General features: G+C 47.8%; 1 protein-coding gene across 3 annotated transcripts in view; it reads right to left on the bottom strand.

Annotated features, from left to right (window-relative positions):
- The window catches only part of HEG1 (heart development protein with EGF like domains 1), a 90,554-nt gene that overhangs the window by 47,245 nt on the left and 26,684 nt on the right, over window positions 1–16,625 (bottom strand). For all 3 annotated transcript variants that reach the window (XM_047790440.1, XM_047790422.1, XM_047790430.1), the window contains exons 2-6: window positions 14,189–14,479; window positions 12,229–12,528; window positions 5,283–5,633; window positions 4,035–4,385; window positions 2,474–2,824 (exon numbers count right to left, since the gene is read on the bottom strand). In XM_047790440.1, the coding sequence (XP_047646396.1) occupies window positions 2,474–2,824; window positions 4,035–4,385; window positions 5,283–5,633; window positions 12,229–12,528; window positions 14,189–14,479 (1,644 nt within the window). The remainder of the gene's footprint in view (window positions 1–2,473; window positions 2,825–4,034; window positions 4,386–5,282; window positions 5,634–12,228; window positions 12,529–14,188; window positions 14,480–16,625) is intronic.

Genomic DNA, 16,625 nt, shown 5'->3' with positions numbered 1-16,625 from the left:
AGTGTGCTGGAGCATAATTTCCTGCCGAAGTGGACAGGCCTGGGATGGACAATCCTAACTGGGATGGAGTGAAACTTAGGCCAACAACCCCATCAGGCTGACAGACTTAACAAAAGGGAGAGTCGTGACCTGAAACAGAAGGGCTGCATCTGAACCCAGAAAAAGGAATGAACTCAGAACTCCAAAAATGTGGATGGCAGAACCAGTCAGCTTTGGGCGATTCAGAGGCAAAGAGAGAAAGCAGTATGTTAACCCAGAGTGAGGGGGTTTCGGGAATGAGGCTGTTCTTTATCTAGTGCTTTAGAACTGAACCCCAGGGTCCACTCCTACAGAGGTCCCATTTGCCACAGAAACCGGCTGTGTACTGACTGCAGAGTGCAGGATACTAAACAGACAGAGGAGGGGAAGGCTTGGCATGCAGGCTCCTGGTCTGAGAAGGCAAACAATCTGAGCCCCACATAGTGGGTGGGAAAGGATTTCTTGTGTTTAGGAGACAGATAGTGTGCTTTCCATGCATAGACAGAAACAAGCACAAATACCCTCCACCCACCCATGTGGTATCTTTATGATAAAGCGTATGCTTTTCCATGTCACATCAGTAATAAATCCTAATTTTCCTCACCAGTTAGGATACTCATGTAGGGGGAAATGAGCTGCTATGAGCAGTGGTGGAAAGGTAAGAATTTAACCCTATTACAAGCCTAAATGATAAATTAATGTGTTTTTGCCTCAGTCAGTGGAGAATTTACATCAATAAGGATGCTGAGAATTATTTTTCAAACCGTAATTTAAAAGGAACATCAAAGGAAAAGTTTCCACAAACTGATAAATTGGATTTGACTAAAATTTTAAAAAAATTTGTGCTGCATATGATAATTACCAAGAAAGTGAAAACACAATCCACAGAATGGGAGGAAATGTCTGCGAATCCTCTCTCTCATAAAGGACTAGTATCCACAATATACAAAGAGCTCTTACAATTCAATTAAAGAAAGACAAATAACCCAATTTAAAAATGATGGAAAGATCTGAATAGACTTTCCCACAGAAGATATACAAACGGTCAAGGGGTGAAGGGAAAGATGCTCAACGTGGTTAGTCAGCTGGGAAAACTGCAAATCAAAACCATTTGAGATACCACTCCACACCTACCAGGATGGCTCACATTGGAAAACCTGGACAATAACCAGTGGTGGTGAAAGTGCTGAGAAACTGGAACCCTCACACTGGGCTGATGGCAATATAAAATGGTGCAGACACTTTGGGAAACAGTGTGGCAGTTCCTCAAAGGTCAGAAATAGAGCTCTCATATAACCTGGCAATTTCAAAAGAACAGAAAACACATGTGCACACAAAAGCTTGTGCCGGAATGATCCCAACAATGTTATCTATAATAGCCAAAAGGTGGGAACAACCCACACATCTAATAATTGATAAAAGCATAAACAAAAGATGGGACAGCCACACCGTGGAACATTATCTGGCCTTACAAAGGAACGAAGCGCTGACACTTGCTACCACCTGGGTGAACCTTCAAAACCTTATCTGAGCACAAAAGGCCACATACTGTTTGATCCTATTTATAAGAAATGTCTAGCACAGGCAAGGCCATAGAGGCAAAAAGTAAATTAGTGGCTGTCAGAGGCAGGGAAGAGCAGAGAATGGGGAGAGATTGCTGATGAGCAAAGAGTGCTTTTTGGGGTAACAAAAAATATTCTGGAATTAAATTACAGTGATGATTACCTAACTTTGTCAATATATTAAAAATGATTGAATTATACTTTTTGTTTCTTTATACGGGCGGATCTGTGGCACATGGAAGTTCCCAGGCTAGGGACTGAATCAGTGCTGCAGCTGAGGCCTACTCCACAGCCATGGCAACACCAGATCCGAGCCGCATCTGTAACCTACACTGCATCTTGCTGCAACGTCGGATCCTTAACCCACTAAGTGAGGCCAGAATTCAAACTCGCATCCTCAGAGAGGATGTCACATCTACATTAAGACATGTCACATCTTAAACCCACTGAGCCACAATGGGAACCCTGAATTGTACACTTTCAATGGGTGAATTGTATAGAATGCGAATTATATCTCAATAATGCCATATTAAAAGGGGGGAAAGGAGAACTTCTCCTGATGAATGCCCAGACTTGGGGGGAACAACTGCTCCTGAAAAGGTGATACTTCCACCTTCCAGAAGCTGTGTGACCAAGGCAGGTGTGTGGTCGGGTGGGCTGCAGAGAGTGGAAGGACAGGGGCAGAGAAGTCCCCGAGCTGTGCGGGAGGGAGGGGCAGGTGGCAAGAGCAGCATCTTGGAGACCTAACAGAACAGCTGTGGGGTGTACGGGTACGTCTGTACCACCCAGCGAGACGGAAGGCCTGGGACTCCCGAGGGAGCTACTGCATTAAGCGGCCCCATCCAAGGCAGCCCCCTTCCCTCCGAGTGTAGGGCTCCTATGTGGAGACTCACTCAAGTGCTCCCCGCGTGGTGCCCAGGAGTCCAGGCTTGTTGAGGAAGAGGAAGACGAGGAGGAGGACTCGGTGTCTGGCTCAGAGCTCCCACCACCCAGCGTGGTGTCACTCCTTCCAGACTGTGGGGCCGAGGCTGAGAACCGGGTCAACACGGAAGCGTTCTCAACTTCGGGATGGGCAGTGGAGCTTCCCGGCGCATCTGCCAATGTCTCGCTGTTGCTCAAGAACCAGAGAGCAGTGCTCTGTCCACCTCTGACCAACGGGGCTGACCGGGACATGGTCTCGGTCTGAGACACGGGGCTTCCATCCCTGGCACCAGAGCTGCTGGCAAGTCTGAGTCCTCCCGAGGCTGAAAGGTGTCAGAGAGAAGAGGCCGTTAGGTGGGCCCGAGAGAGAGCCCTCCACACCCAAGACGAGCGGCTTCCCTAAGGGAAGGGTCCCTTTGCAAGGACCCTGGATAGTATTTACTGTAGGTGTAACCCAGAGGGCACTTTCATGTTCTAAGTAATTCTTTCCAAACCCTCAGGGTCAGTAAGAGAGCGACACCAAAAATAAAAGGCGGTGAAGAGGGAAGCTTTTAAGCAGCATGTGCAGAGTAGCAGAGTAACTCCCCCTAAAACGTGGGGGAGTACGAGCCAGTGAGTACGTTGGTATGTCCCGCCAATGCAATGCCCAGGTATCGTGCTTAGAGCATTTTTCTAAGGCAGTTCTATTTTTAATAAAGAGTATTCTAAGATTGAAGTACAGCAACCCACTGAGCGAGGCGAGGCCAGGATTCAAACCCGCATCCTCAGAGAGACAATGTCACAGCTTAAACCCACTGAGTCACAATGGGAACCCTGAATTGTACACTTTCAATGGGTGAATTGTATAGAATGCGAATTACATCTCGGAGTTCCCGTCGTGGCGCAACGGAAACGAATCTGACTAGGAATGATGAGGTTGCAGGTTCAATCCCTGGCCTCGCTCAGAGGGTTAAGGATCTGGCGTTGCCGTGAGCTGTGGTGCAGGTTGCAGACACGGCTCGGATCCTGCACTGCTGTGGCTGTGGTGTAGGCTGGCAGCAATAGCTCCGGTTAGACGGCTAGCCTGGGAACCTCCATATGCTGCGGGTGTGGCCCTAAAAGGACAAAAGACAAAAAGAAAAAAAGAATGTGAATTATATCTCAATAATGCCATATTAAAAGGGGGGAAAGGAGAACTTCTCCTGATGAATGCCCAGACTTGGGGGGAACAACTGCTCCTGAAAAGGTGATACTTCCACCTTCCAGAAGCTGTGTGACCAAGGCAGGTGTGTGGTCGGGTGGGCTGCAGAGAGTGGAAGGACAGGGGCAGAGAAGTCCCCGAGCTGTGCGGGAGGGAGGGGCAGGTGGCAAGAGCAGCATCTTGGAGACCTAACAGAACAGCTGTGGGGTGTACGGGTACGTCTGTACCACCCAGCGAGACGGAAGGCCTGGGACTCCCGAGGGAGCTACTGCATTAAGCGGCCCCATCCAAGGCAGCCCCATCCAAGGCAGCCCCCTTCCCTCCGAGTGTAGGGCTCCTATGTGGAGACTCACTCAAGTGCTCCCCGCGTGGTGCCCAGGAGTCCAGGCTTGTTGAGGAAGAGGAAGACGAGGAGGAGGACTCGGTGTCTGGCTCAGAGCTCCCACCACCCAGCGTGGTGTCACTCCTTCCAGACTGTGGGGCCGAGGCTGAGAACCGGGTCAACACGGAAGCGTTCTCAACTTCGGGATGGGCAGTGGAGCTTCCCGGCGCATCTGCCAATGTCTCGCTGTTGCTCAAGAACCAGAGAGCAGTGCTCTGTCCACCTCTGACCAACGGGGCTGACCGGGACATGGTCTCGGTCTGAGACACGGGGCTTCCATCCCTGGCACCAGAGCTGCTGGCAAGTCTGAGTCCTCCCGAGGCTGAAAGGTGTCAGAGAGAAGAGGCCGTTAGGTGGGCCCGAGAGAGAGCCCTCCACACCCAAGACGAGCGGCTTCCCTAAGGGAAGGGTCCCTTTGCAAGGACCCTGGATAGTATTTACTGTAGGTGTAACCCAGAGGGCACTTTCATGTTCTAAGTAATTCTTTCCAAACCCTCAGGGTCAGTAAGAGAGCGACACCAAAAATAAAAGGCGGTGAAGAGGGAAGCTTTTAAGCAGCATGTGCAGAGTAGCAGAGTAACTCCCCCTAAAACGTGGGGGAGTACGAGCCAGTGAGTACGTTGGTATGTCCCGCCAATGCAATGCCCAGGTATCGTGCTTAGAGCATTTTTCTAAGGCAGTTCTATTTTTAATAAAGAGTATTATAAGTCTGAAATACAGCAAACAAAAAATCCACTACAGGGGGTACACTAAAACTCTGAATTGGGGGAGTATATTTATATCTGCACATTTTATTTGTAAAGATGGCCTTTAGTGGGATAACTGAAGCTAAGCGTTGGAGAGTGTGCAGCTCCTGGTTAGAAGATGCTGCAGAGTGACAAGATTTGGCAACTGTGGGCGCTCCGAGGCGGGGTCTCCACTCTGCGGTGAGAGAGCCGAGGACCATGTGCTCACCGCTGAAGCCCGGGAGCCTTCGTCTCCTCATCTACAAGAAAGCAGGAGGAATGATGCTCATTTGACTAATTTCACAACTTCGTCATGAGGGTGAAATCCAAATGAGACAATGCGGTGTATCAGATAAAGGAGATGGTATTACCCAAGAACACAGTTGTTGTTGTGTTTTTTTTAAGAGATTGCAAATGGTCTGGAAGCGATCCCTTGAGAAAATTCAACAATGGCAACATGTCCCTGATAAATCAAAGAAAGACTGAAGACTTACTTGGGGAATCATTTTGCCCAGACTTCACTGAGACCTTGGAAGATGTAAGGCCAAATGCATTCTCCGTGGATGGCTCCATGAATGCTCCATCCCCTGGGCTCCCAACCACTTCACTGTTTCTTCTGGACTCTGCCTCAGGGGGTGAGGAATGGGCTGATGCTGAAGTCGTGGCAGTTGCAGTGTCCTCAGAGAAAGGCTCTGTCTCCATTAGAGGTCCCGGATGGACAGCTAAAGACTGGAGCATCCGAGGAACACTGGTGGGGGCCGTGGTAACACGGGCACTCTTTGTCCCATGGGCCGAGGGGCGTTGGACAGCAGTGGAGTTGTTTAAATCCTCCGTAATTCCAGAAGCTGAAATGGAAGAAAATATGCTTCAAGGCTAGTTGGGGGTGTATCTGGTACAAATAATGCTAATTACAGGTTGGTAGATGAATGGAGATAATGTGGGCCTGATAGATAAACACACGGGATATGCTCATCTGTCTTCTCCTCACAGAGCCAAGGGGATAATTGTGAAGCCCTTCGCCATCACAACGGAAGCTTCAGATCAGCCAAGAGGAAGGCAGGAGAGAGCTTCTAGACAGGTTTGGCCTTGGTCTTTATAGAGGAAGCTTAAAAACCTGAATTTCATCTTAGAACTTACACAGGACAAATCATTGTGATAAGGTGCGGGTTTTATTGTGTTTTAGCAGTGTAACCCTTTTGCTCAAATGCTATATTATAGGTTAAAACCCATCCATAAAAGTGAATGGAGGTCGGTGTGCTGCAGGGGGCCAGGTCCCCAGGTCACCACCAAGGTAGCCCAGAGCTCTGAGACCCCAGTTGGTAACCCATGCTGGCCTTGAACGGTAATTCCTAGCCTCGCCACCAGCAAGGGCTCTCTATCATTCCCCAGCTCACCACTGTCATAAACTTTATGTTTTGAAAGGCTATTAACCCAGCTGCATTTATTAAGTAACCGAGCTTCTAATCAGAAGGAGACACTCATTACCCCCACAGATTTGATCCAATTCCATCCAGAAGCAAAAGGCTCCCTTATTGCAGTTACCTCATGAGGCTTTGGAGACTGGCTCTCGGGCTTACATACTACCCCCGTACCCCCATGGCCCCCTGGGAGGTCAAGGACTCCAGCTCGCTGAACAGTCTTTCTGATGAAATGGATGGCAGACACTGGATCAATTGTCAAGAACCTCAACAACTGAATTATACACCATTGGTGGAAAGGCGCACTCTGCTCTGCAGAAGTACAGTGGCTTGCAGGTGGCTCCCTTCCACAAAGAACTTTCCAAAGGCACCCTGAGAAATGACCTCCAGAAGGGCACTTTGAAATCCTCACTCCATGCAGGAATAAACTGCAGGTAAGCTTAGTGAGTGGGCAAGAGCCAAAGGCAAGAAGAAAGAGTGCTTTTTTTTTTCTTTCTAGGCCAAAAATTTAAAAAGTACTCTCTATACCTAAATAATGAAAGGCTGCGAACTGTTGAATATGACCCAGAAAAGGGAAAAAGAAAGTTCTCATTATAAATGGTTCCTTGAAGACAGTCCAATCTGCAGTTGTGACCAAAAGCACAACTAAATATTAAGTATATATATAGAAAGAGGGAGAACATGGGAAACAAAAAGGTGCTTCTTACTTTTGTCAAGCCCCCCAGAACCAGCTGGACCTAGAACTCAGCCTGCAGCTCTGGTCACTGGACCTTAACAGAGGTGAGGAAGATGCAGGCGATCCATACGATTAGTAATTAAAACAAAGGCACAAAAAGACCTGGGGAATAAATTTAGTATCAAAAAAAAAAAAAAAAGACCTGGGCACAGAAATGGTTGTAGCCTACCTAAATCCACCCCTACATTAAAACAAAAACAAACAAAAAGCTTCAGTATTCGACATAAATAAATAAATAAAAGGAGAGCATAGCACAGACCTGCCCAAACCCTCCCTCAACCACTTAGCTCCTCAGGCCTAATGTCATTAGAGTCATCATCCATATCTGCCAATTACAGCCCCGTCAGATTGCTGGGTGCTCTTTCAAAACGCTCCTCTTCCCCGTAAATTGCATTATTTCACTGATTCAAAACACAGTGGTGATTTTCTTGGCCCCAGCCTGAATCTTGTCTAGCAGAGCAATCATAAGTCACAACTGCTGAAAGTCCCAGAAGGAAATACAATCATAAGTCACAACCGCTGAAAGTCCCAGAGGGAAAATGGGTAGGTTTTCCCTGACGCTGAGGCTCTGTCGAACAGTGCTTCACCATCTCATTATCATCAGTATTAAAAGCTGCCATTCGCAGTGGTTAACGAATCCGACTGGGAACCAACCATGAGGTTGCAGGTTCGATCCCTGCCCTTGCTCAGTGGGTTAAGGGTCTGGCGTTGCCATGAGCTGTGGTGTACGTCGCAGATGCGGCTCAGATCCCGCGTTGCTGTGGCTCTGGTGTTGGCTGGCAGCTACAGCTCCAATTAGACCCCTAGCCTGGGAACCTCCCCTATGCCACAGGGGTGGCCCAAGAAATGGCAAAAAGACAAAAAAAAAAAAAAGAGCTGCCATTGACTGACCCGTTACCAGGTGCCACTACTGCATTAACACCTGAATACGCTGTGCTAAGGGCGTACTTTATAGATGTAATCTCGGTCCATCATCACAGTAAGGGTACTGAACAGTGTGCCTACTTCTGTAGAGCTGGTCTCTGAATAAAAGGAGAAAATGCTTGGTCAAACTAATCTACAATCACTGCTTATATTACTCAGTGAACGCCTGCTAAATACATCTGGGGGAAATGTACCTCTAATCAGCAGACCAACCCTAGTGATTATTTAATAATTGCCCTTCTTTGCTCATTGCTACCCTTGAAGGAGCCATTCAAAAATGGGAAGACCACCCAGTGGGAGCAGAAACAAGTCAAATTTCCTCATTTTCTCTCTCTCTTTCTTTTTTTTTATAGTCCACACCTGCGACGCCTCGGATCCCAGGCTAGGGGTTGAATCAGAGCTGCAGCTGCCGGCCATAGCCACAGCCACAGCCACAGCAACAGGGGATCCGAGCTGCATCTGCGACCTACACCACAGCCCATGGCAACGCTGGATCCTTAACCCACTGAATGGGGCCAGGGATCAAACCCACATCCTCATGGATACTAGTCAGGTTTGTAGCCTGCTGAGCCACAATGGGGACTCCCAAATTCCCTAATCGTTATAATAAGAGGTGAAAAGAATGCTTACTCCTCTGGTCAAAGTATATGGGTCTCCCTCCCCATCAGAACACAACATAATGAACCTCAGCAAGCATCGCAGAGCTCATCCTTGGCTGGGCTGCTATCCAGAGCCTGCCCCAAATCTGGCTGAAGCAGCTGATATTTGGGAAAGATATGCTAAATCTACGACCTTCTGATTTATTTATACTCTCTTCTTTTACAAAGTGAAGTCACCACAAAGCAATTTACCTGGGCCCAGCTACCCACAGAAATACTTTTATGAGTGGAGAGCCATTATTATACCCTGAGCTCCCATTGAGAATCTATATAAAATATCACCTTTTAAAGGACATCAGCACAATTTCCACAAAACAGCAACTGGAGGCATTTTCCGTTAGGATCCTCAACATTCCTTATGTAAATACTCCTCTCGAGTGGACTGTTCCCCAAACACTGAAGCCTATGGATGACACTGTATGCTCACTTTATCTGACCATAATATCATGCTCCACCCAGTTTCCCTTTGTGCCCTGGTTTCCAGGAAGCTCAGCACTAAATTTAGTGCTCAATTGTAGCTACTCTCACATAATTCAACATACGCATATCTCTTTTCACTTTTAAAAGGGAACTTTTTTCCCCTATTAGTTGCTTTGCTTACTTTTCCCCCTAATCATCACATAGTACGTGGTCATTGGAGAAAATATACACCGTACAGAAGGGAAAAAGCAGCAAAAGATCTGAAGCAGCAAGCAAAGTCATTTCAGACAGCTTCCGATCTCTTTTTTTAAATCTGCTGTAGCTCTCCGAGCCTATACGTGCTCTAACACAGACATGCAGTTTATTTGGGGAAGCAGATAACCCCTGGCCACCCAGGCCTCAAAGAGGGTATGATGCGTGCATGTGTCTGTGTAACAGAGCGGAGAGTGAAAGGAGGCACAGAATACAAAGGCCCGTGTATTTGGAACGACAGATGCTGGAACTAGAAAGGACCTTCAGGATCAGCGGGTCTGATGCATTTGCATATTTGAGATCTGATTTGTATATCTAATTTATTATTATATGAGATATATATATATTATATTACATTAGTATATATAAGATTCAAATATCTGATTTGTTGGAATCCTTATTTGAATGTTTCAATAAGGACGCCCATCCTCCCTGGGCCAGGCTCCTGGCTGGCCGTCCCCCTGCTCATCTAATGAGGAGCATCACTCATCTGACTGGTCCAAGTGCCAGGACTTTTGCTGGGTCACATTTACAAGTGGGTGGAGTGGCCAAGTGTCACAAAGCACACGCCCCGCCACACTCGCTCTTGGCTTTAGTTCCCTATGGAGAGGCCAGCTGGCTCCCTCAGCACTCCTGCCTGAATGCCTAGCGCTCCTGGATCCCAGCCTTAAAAATAAAGCAGAGCCTCATTTCCCATGTGGCTTCAGGTCCTTGGGCACGTCCCCTGTGCATCCCTGCAGGGAACGGTCGAGGGCTAGAAGGGTAGATCCAGATATTCTTGGCTGCCTGGATATCCTCTCATTTAACAGCACCCAAAGCCCCATTCAGTATCTAAGAAGGAGGTGGGACCTCCCTAGCACAGACCCCCCTGTTCACCAAGAAGGAAGAGAAAGGCTCAGTGAAAGACTCAAGGAAGAGGAACGATACGGTAGAACTCTTCAAAAATCAAAAGTATAAGGTTCTAAAAGGATGAATGCTCAAGGAATTCGAGGGCCAGTTTTTTATATATATATATATATATAGGTGACTACAGAGTCAAGGCCAGCAGTTGGAAACAGAAGCTGATTTTCAAATCTATCACAGTATATACATCACAGTAGTGGGTTGAATTTAAAGTATAAATATTAAATGACCCTGACCAGAATCAAGTGCCGCTTCCTCGAAAATGCTTCATTTCCACCATTTAGTAAAGTGGGTTGTAAACCACTGAACCACAGACCTTTGAAGCTGGAAAGGATCGTAGCTTTTATCCCATCTAACCAATGTTTAAGAATCATCTTAAAAAGCAATCTCCTAAAAATACGAATCATAAATTATATACATACTCAGTCGGCAGGAAACTGTATACAGAATCTCTGGAAGGGAAATGGGCTGCTTTAAAGAGGCCTTACAGAAAGGACTCTGGGTTCTGTTTTTCCTTTGATGACATAAACCTGGGCCCCTTGGCTTGCAAAGCACTTCTACAAGACTCTGACCTATGAAAATTTTGAAAGGGCAATTTCTTTTCTATCTTTTTTCTTTTTCTTTTTTTTTTTGGTCTTTTTCCTTTTCTAGGGCCACTTCCTGCAGCACATGGAGGTTCCCAGGCTAGGGGTTGAATCGGAGCTGTAGTTGCCAGCCTACGCCACAGCCACAGCAACTCAGAATCTGAGCTGCATCTGTGACCTACACCACAGCTCATGGCAACGCCGGATCCTTAACCCACTGAGCAAGGCCAGAGATCGAACCCACAACCTCATGGTTCCTAGTCGGATTTGTTAACCACTGAGCCAGACGGAAACTCTGAAAGGGCGATTTCTGAAGCCATTTAACCTCTATTTCTCAAGAATACTTCCAGCCCTCTCTACGTCCTGCTCCCTATGGCGTGGAGATGAAAACACACATCACGCACAGACTCAGAATAAAGCCTTGGGGATGAGGAACCGTGGGCAGTTTCCACCAATGGCCATGGCTGGATGAGCCCTATGGTCTTTGGGCACAGGCTCCTCCCCTTACTTATCAACAGCACCTTGTTCTGGGACAGGGGAACCTAAGAGGAGTAACAGACACAGCCTGTGTCCTCAGGCGGGTTACCATCCATCTGGGTGGAAAGCATTAGACAGGCTGGTAGGACAAGGTCTTCGGCACAGAGGATCACAGGGTTGACAAAAGCCTTGATGGAGGTGGAACACCTGGTTGGTGACGTGACCGATGATGACCAGGGGTTGGAACGCTGAGAGGCCGCTGCCCCCGCTGCTATAACCTTTCGAACTCCTGCATGTACGGTTTTTTGGAAATGATGTACAGAAAAATGTCTGTCTATGGTATCTTTGCCAGTGAAAGAAACACTTTTGCAATGATGAAGAAATACACATATAGCCCTCATCAAATGACACAAGGTTCACCATTTCATTCACCCCAGAACGTGGCCTCTTGTGCAAGAATACACATCAGCTTTCCTTAGTCTTTGTTGAGTATGTATGTGTGGGGGGGGGGAAGACGGGCTGAGCAGGAGCTGGTGGACCGAAGGACCTAGAGCAGCTACCAGACCAACTGTTATTTTCCTCCTTATATAGATAAAGAACTATATTTTAAAGATGAATTTCAGGGAGTTCCCATCATGGCGCAGTGGTTAACAAATCCAACTAGGAACCATGAGGTTGCGGGTTCGATCCCTGGCCTTGCTCAGTGGGTTAAGGATCCGGCGTTGCCGTGAGCTGTGGTGTAGGTCACAGACACGGCTCAGATCCCGCATTGCTGTGGCTGTGGTGTAGGCCAGCGGCTACAGCTCCGATTAGACCCCTAGCCTGGGAACCTCCATGTGCTGCAGGAAGCGGCCCTAGCAAAGGCAAAAAGACCAAAAATAAATAAATAAATAAATAAAGATTAACTTTAACACTGAACTAAATTGTACTTTACCCCCAATACTTTGCACTTGTGCTTAATGTCTTTTCCCCTTAGCGTCTGTGATGAGATTGTAACTGGCTGGCTGGGGCTATTTATTTCCATCCTAAGTGACTTTGTAGCAGGAAGCGGGACACGGAATACTCACGTGCAGAATGGTCTGAGGGTGGGGAGGAAGCTGGTGTCTCAGAGAAAGGCATCCAGGAGAGCCACGGGCCTGAGGAATTTCGCTGCCTGGCGGGTGTGGTCTCTTCTCCCATCTCCAAACCAGGAGGAGATGACTGGCTCAAAACCGAAGTGGCCGCCACCTGGGTGTGCACAGTCACGTCTCCTGGGAGCCTCTGCCCCCCGGCCGGAGAACCCTGCGATGTCCCGCCGTCCGTGTGAGCAGGGTAAGTTCTTCCTTCTGACCTTGAACTGCTGGATGGCAGATGATGCCTTCTCCAGGCTGAAAGCAGACAGCAACACTTACAGCTCCGCCAGCAGACTTCCACAGGTCCCCACAACCTCCAAGGGGGCTCACCTGTGACCTCTATCACATAGACACACATAAGAAGAAATGAGGAGCAACTGCTCATTCTATGAAAACGCATCTCCTCAATGCGTGACCACAAACCAGGACAGAGACTGTTTTCAGGTCTCCCAAAGACTCTGCATACTGTGGTGACATGATCAGGAAAGGGGCAGAAGGAGGCTAAGCAGCAGAATACATGGACTCAGAGGTCGGCTTCTGATCCTCATGACTCCTCCCTCACATTCCACGAAGCTAGTCCCAGAATTTACTTGAATTTAACATCATTTCCATTCTCTGGATGACCAGCAGACCCAGGCCGCATCACGTGCACCTTCTAAGCTCTGTCTTCATCGTTCATGGGTGGAACTTTCAATACTGTCCTAGTGCTCTTTACAGAATTGAGTTCCCCAGCCTCCCATCACCGCAGGGTGTGAAACCTTGCGGTCGGTCCTCTTTGGTGGCGTCATCCTCTACTTTTAGGCCGATACCAAACTGTATCCATATTCTTCTGTGAAGAATCTTTACCAGTCCCTTCCTCTCCATCCTTGAGGCCACTAGGCCACGTGTTAGCACCCGGTATCTGGATTTCTGTGTCTGCCTGGGTGGTCTCCCTGACTCCAGCTTCCTTCCCGCCATCTCCCACCCCAGACATCTTAGACCCACCTGCCACATCACTGGCTTGTTCACAAACCTTCAGGGACCCTTCTCACCACACCAAATCGAAAGTGCCTGGTTTTCAAAGTCCTCCACGAATGTGCCTAACCCCACCCACATGGCTGTCCTGCCTGCAGCTCCTCTCTGTGTGTGACATTTGTCCTCCGTGAGGGAGGCTGCTGGCCTTGCCACCCACACGGAGGCCACCCCTCTCTCCCTTCCTCTGTATCTTCACTCACTTGGTCTGGGCATCGCAGCCCTCAGCCATCCCTCCCACCTCGCTCAGATACACAGATTTCGGCTCAATTCCCAGTTCTGAAATCTGTTAACTGTTTGACTTGCCTGTGTTGGACTAATTAATTTCTCTAGCTTCAGTTTCCAAATTCTTATAACGAGCGTAATGTGGACCCTCGCTGCAATGCTGTGAGAGTTGAGACAAGACATGCTGGTACAGAGTGCGGACCTCGTCGGTGCTAGCTTTCTTTGTCTTTCCTTCCTCAATCAAATCTTGCTCATCCAGCCCTTCTTGAAATCCTCTGCTAAAAACAACAAACTGCCAAGCTGTGCAGACTGGAGCAAGAGCAGCCATCTGAGCCACATCCACACAAACACGCGGCCACGCAGAGCCGGTACCCTCGGAGACGGCGACCTGTGGCAGGTGTGCTGGTGCCTGTGGATTGAGCCCGGCCATGGAATGTAGATTCCACAGGACTCATCAGGCCACTCAGTAAATCTGCACCCTCACCTGGTCTATGCTTAGAACTCAATTAGCCATAGTGAGCCACAGGTGAAGCCCAGGGCATACGTCTGGTCCACCCCAGCCCAGGACCCTTGGCTGGGCACCGCAGCTCTGGATGGGGGAAGGCGGAGACGGGCAGACATCGTGTCATCCAGGACTGGAGGCACATGCATGAAATGAGCACCATCAGCGCAAACTCACCCAAGGTGATGCTCTGGGAGGTCAGAGCTGCTGCTCTGTCAGGTCCAACGGGGGAAACAGTGAAATGTGATCTTCTTAAAGAGTCATTTCTTCCTTCAGCAGCTGCTGTTTCAGTTTGCAGGGTGGAGTTCTGTGGAGCCTCTGAAGAAGTACGGTTCTTTCCTGGGGTCTGAACCATCATAACGCCCTCTTTGGAGACCACGGTGGAAAAGTCCACTTGACTCGGACCGAAGGTCACGTTTTCTTTGTGGGGTTCAGTGTTGCTTTCTGGCCAGTGGTTCCTCATAGCAGCTGAAACAATTCAAGAATGAATCAGTGACAACTGGCTGGCTTCTGAAAAACAGCAGTAACCTTCAGAAAAGGTACATGAGCAGATATACCAGCGGAGAAGGAGATGCAAGGAGAATAATTTCACCTTTCTTTTTTTCCCAACAGTCATTATTCTTGCAATCCAGGGGACGAGATTATGAAGCAAACTACACAGGATTCCATTTTATAAGTGGAGTAAGTGATGAAAATTGATAGAATGAGATCCATTTGAAGTTATTGCTGATTACACCGCTCCTTGAAAAAGCCATTTTTACTTTCCTGTTTGGGGATGATGTTTTTACTTCTGCTAAGGCTCAGGGGCTACGCAGAAAAAGCTCTGTGGGAATGAATGAAGTCACTTCTATCTATACAAGTCAGGCAAAAAGAGGCTAGAGGTAGAACCTACAGTTCAACTCAAAATAACACACACACACACACACACACAATCCCCAAAAAGCAAGTTATCTTCCAGATCAGCCCTGTCCAAGGGATGTATAAAGTAGGCAGCAAATGCAATCCACCCAGGTAACTTTAAATTTTGTAGTTGCCACATTTCTAAAAGTAAAAAGAGGAGTTCCCTTGTGGCCTAGTAGTTAAAGATCCAGTGTTGTCACTGCTATGGTGCTGTGGCTTGGGTCACTGCTGAGGTGCAGGTTCTATCCCTGGCCCAGGAACTTCTGTATGCAGCAGGTACAGCCAAAAAAAGAGTAAAAAGAAATAAGTGAAATTATTTTAATAAACATTGTATGGACTCCAGCATATTCAAGTACCACTTCAATATGTAATTGATATAAAAATTATTGAGATATGTTGCATTTTTATTTAAAAGAATTTCCTTTTTTTTTTCTTTTCTTTTGAATTTTTCTTTACAATTCAGAGAGTGTTTTGCTGGCCACACTTGACGAGCATCATCACCATACATGGCTCGTGGCGGCCACAGTGGAGAGTGCAATTCTAGAGCAATGGTTCTCAACACTGTCCCCACTCTGGTCCACGCCTATCCGAAGCAGTGACTCACTTACTGGAGTTGGGGCGGGGGGGCGGTGATTCTACATTCTTTCATAAGAGATTCTGACAAACTTTCTAAGGGAATCATTTCCTCTCCAAGCCCTTTGAGAATTCTGTTTCACGCTTCCTATTCTGTTTCGTCTCAGTGATAATTAACAGACACTTCCTCAAGGGGAAAGGAGTTGCCCAGGCATCTGGGCTCCTATGGGGCCCAGCCCCAGATAGGCGATGGCTGTGGAGAGGTGTTTCCAGGGAGCCACCGAGTCACAAGTTCAACTCAGGACTCTGGGGTTATGGACAACAGTGAGTGACCCATACAGCATGTAACCTTTTTCTTTCTGTCTGAGCTGCACAGAGGGCAAAGGATTTAAGAATGCTCTCCCTACCCTCTTGGTCCACTTGGTGCAAGGAGAGAATTTATTCTCAAAAGAAGCCAGAGGAAGCATTCCCTGTAGAGAGGCAGAAGGGACTCGAAACCCATGCTCCAAAGCTGGTAAGCCAGGAGCAAAGGGAGGGAAATGCATTTAGCTCTATCATAGCCTTAAGATGAGTGTGAGTGGCCATCAGTGAGCATGGCTGGGCCTCTGGAAGTGGCAATGTCCCCTTCTTCAGGGAACAAGGTTGGCCACTCCAAACCCCATTCAGCTCAAGGAATTCCATGGCAGTCTTCAAAATGGGGGTGGGGTGGGGGAAGCAACACGAAGAGAGGACACGGCTAGCACTGAACCATGCTCTCTCCCTGGAGGATTGACTAAAAATGGAAAAAAGAAAAATGCACATCACAAACAAAACTTAAAAGCAGACCACGGTCCCGTAGTATCCTGAATAATCCTGCCACTGACCACAACTAAATATGCTGAATGAAATGTTTTTAAAAATATTTCTAAATGCACTGCTGAGTTGGCAAGCACTCTTGTGAGGTCGAAATGGACTGAGAGCTGAAATTCAGAGACGTGAGATAATTCTGAAACTGGCAGCTGCCCTGGGGCATCTGCTCAATATCTGTGACCTTGAACTTCCGTTCTGATGGCCACAAGAATGCAGGAGATAGGACACAAAACTCTTAGGGAAGGAGTCTGAGAGGAGCCTCCTGAATGAAGTTGGGACGAGGGCTGTGCCT

This window comes from Phacochoerus africanus, chromosome 1 (genome assembly GCF_016906955.1).
Source record: "Phacochoerus africanus isolate WHEZ1 chromosome 1, ROS_Pafr_v1, whole genome shotgun sequence".
Lineage (NCBI taxonomy): Eukaryota > Metazoa > Chordata > Mammalia > Artiodactyla > Suidae > Phacochoerus > Phacochoerus africanus.
Note: the sequence above shows the minus strand (reverse complement) of the source record. Positions and strands in the feature narration are given on the sequence as shown.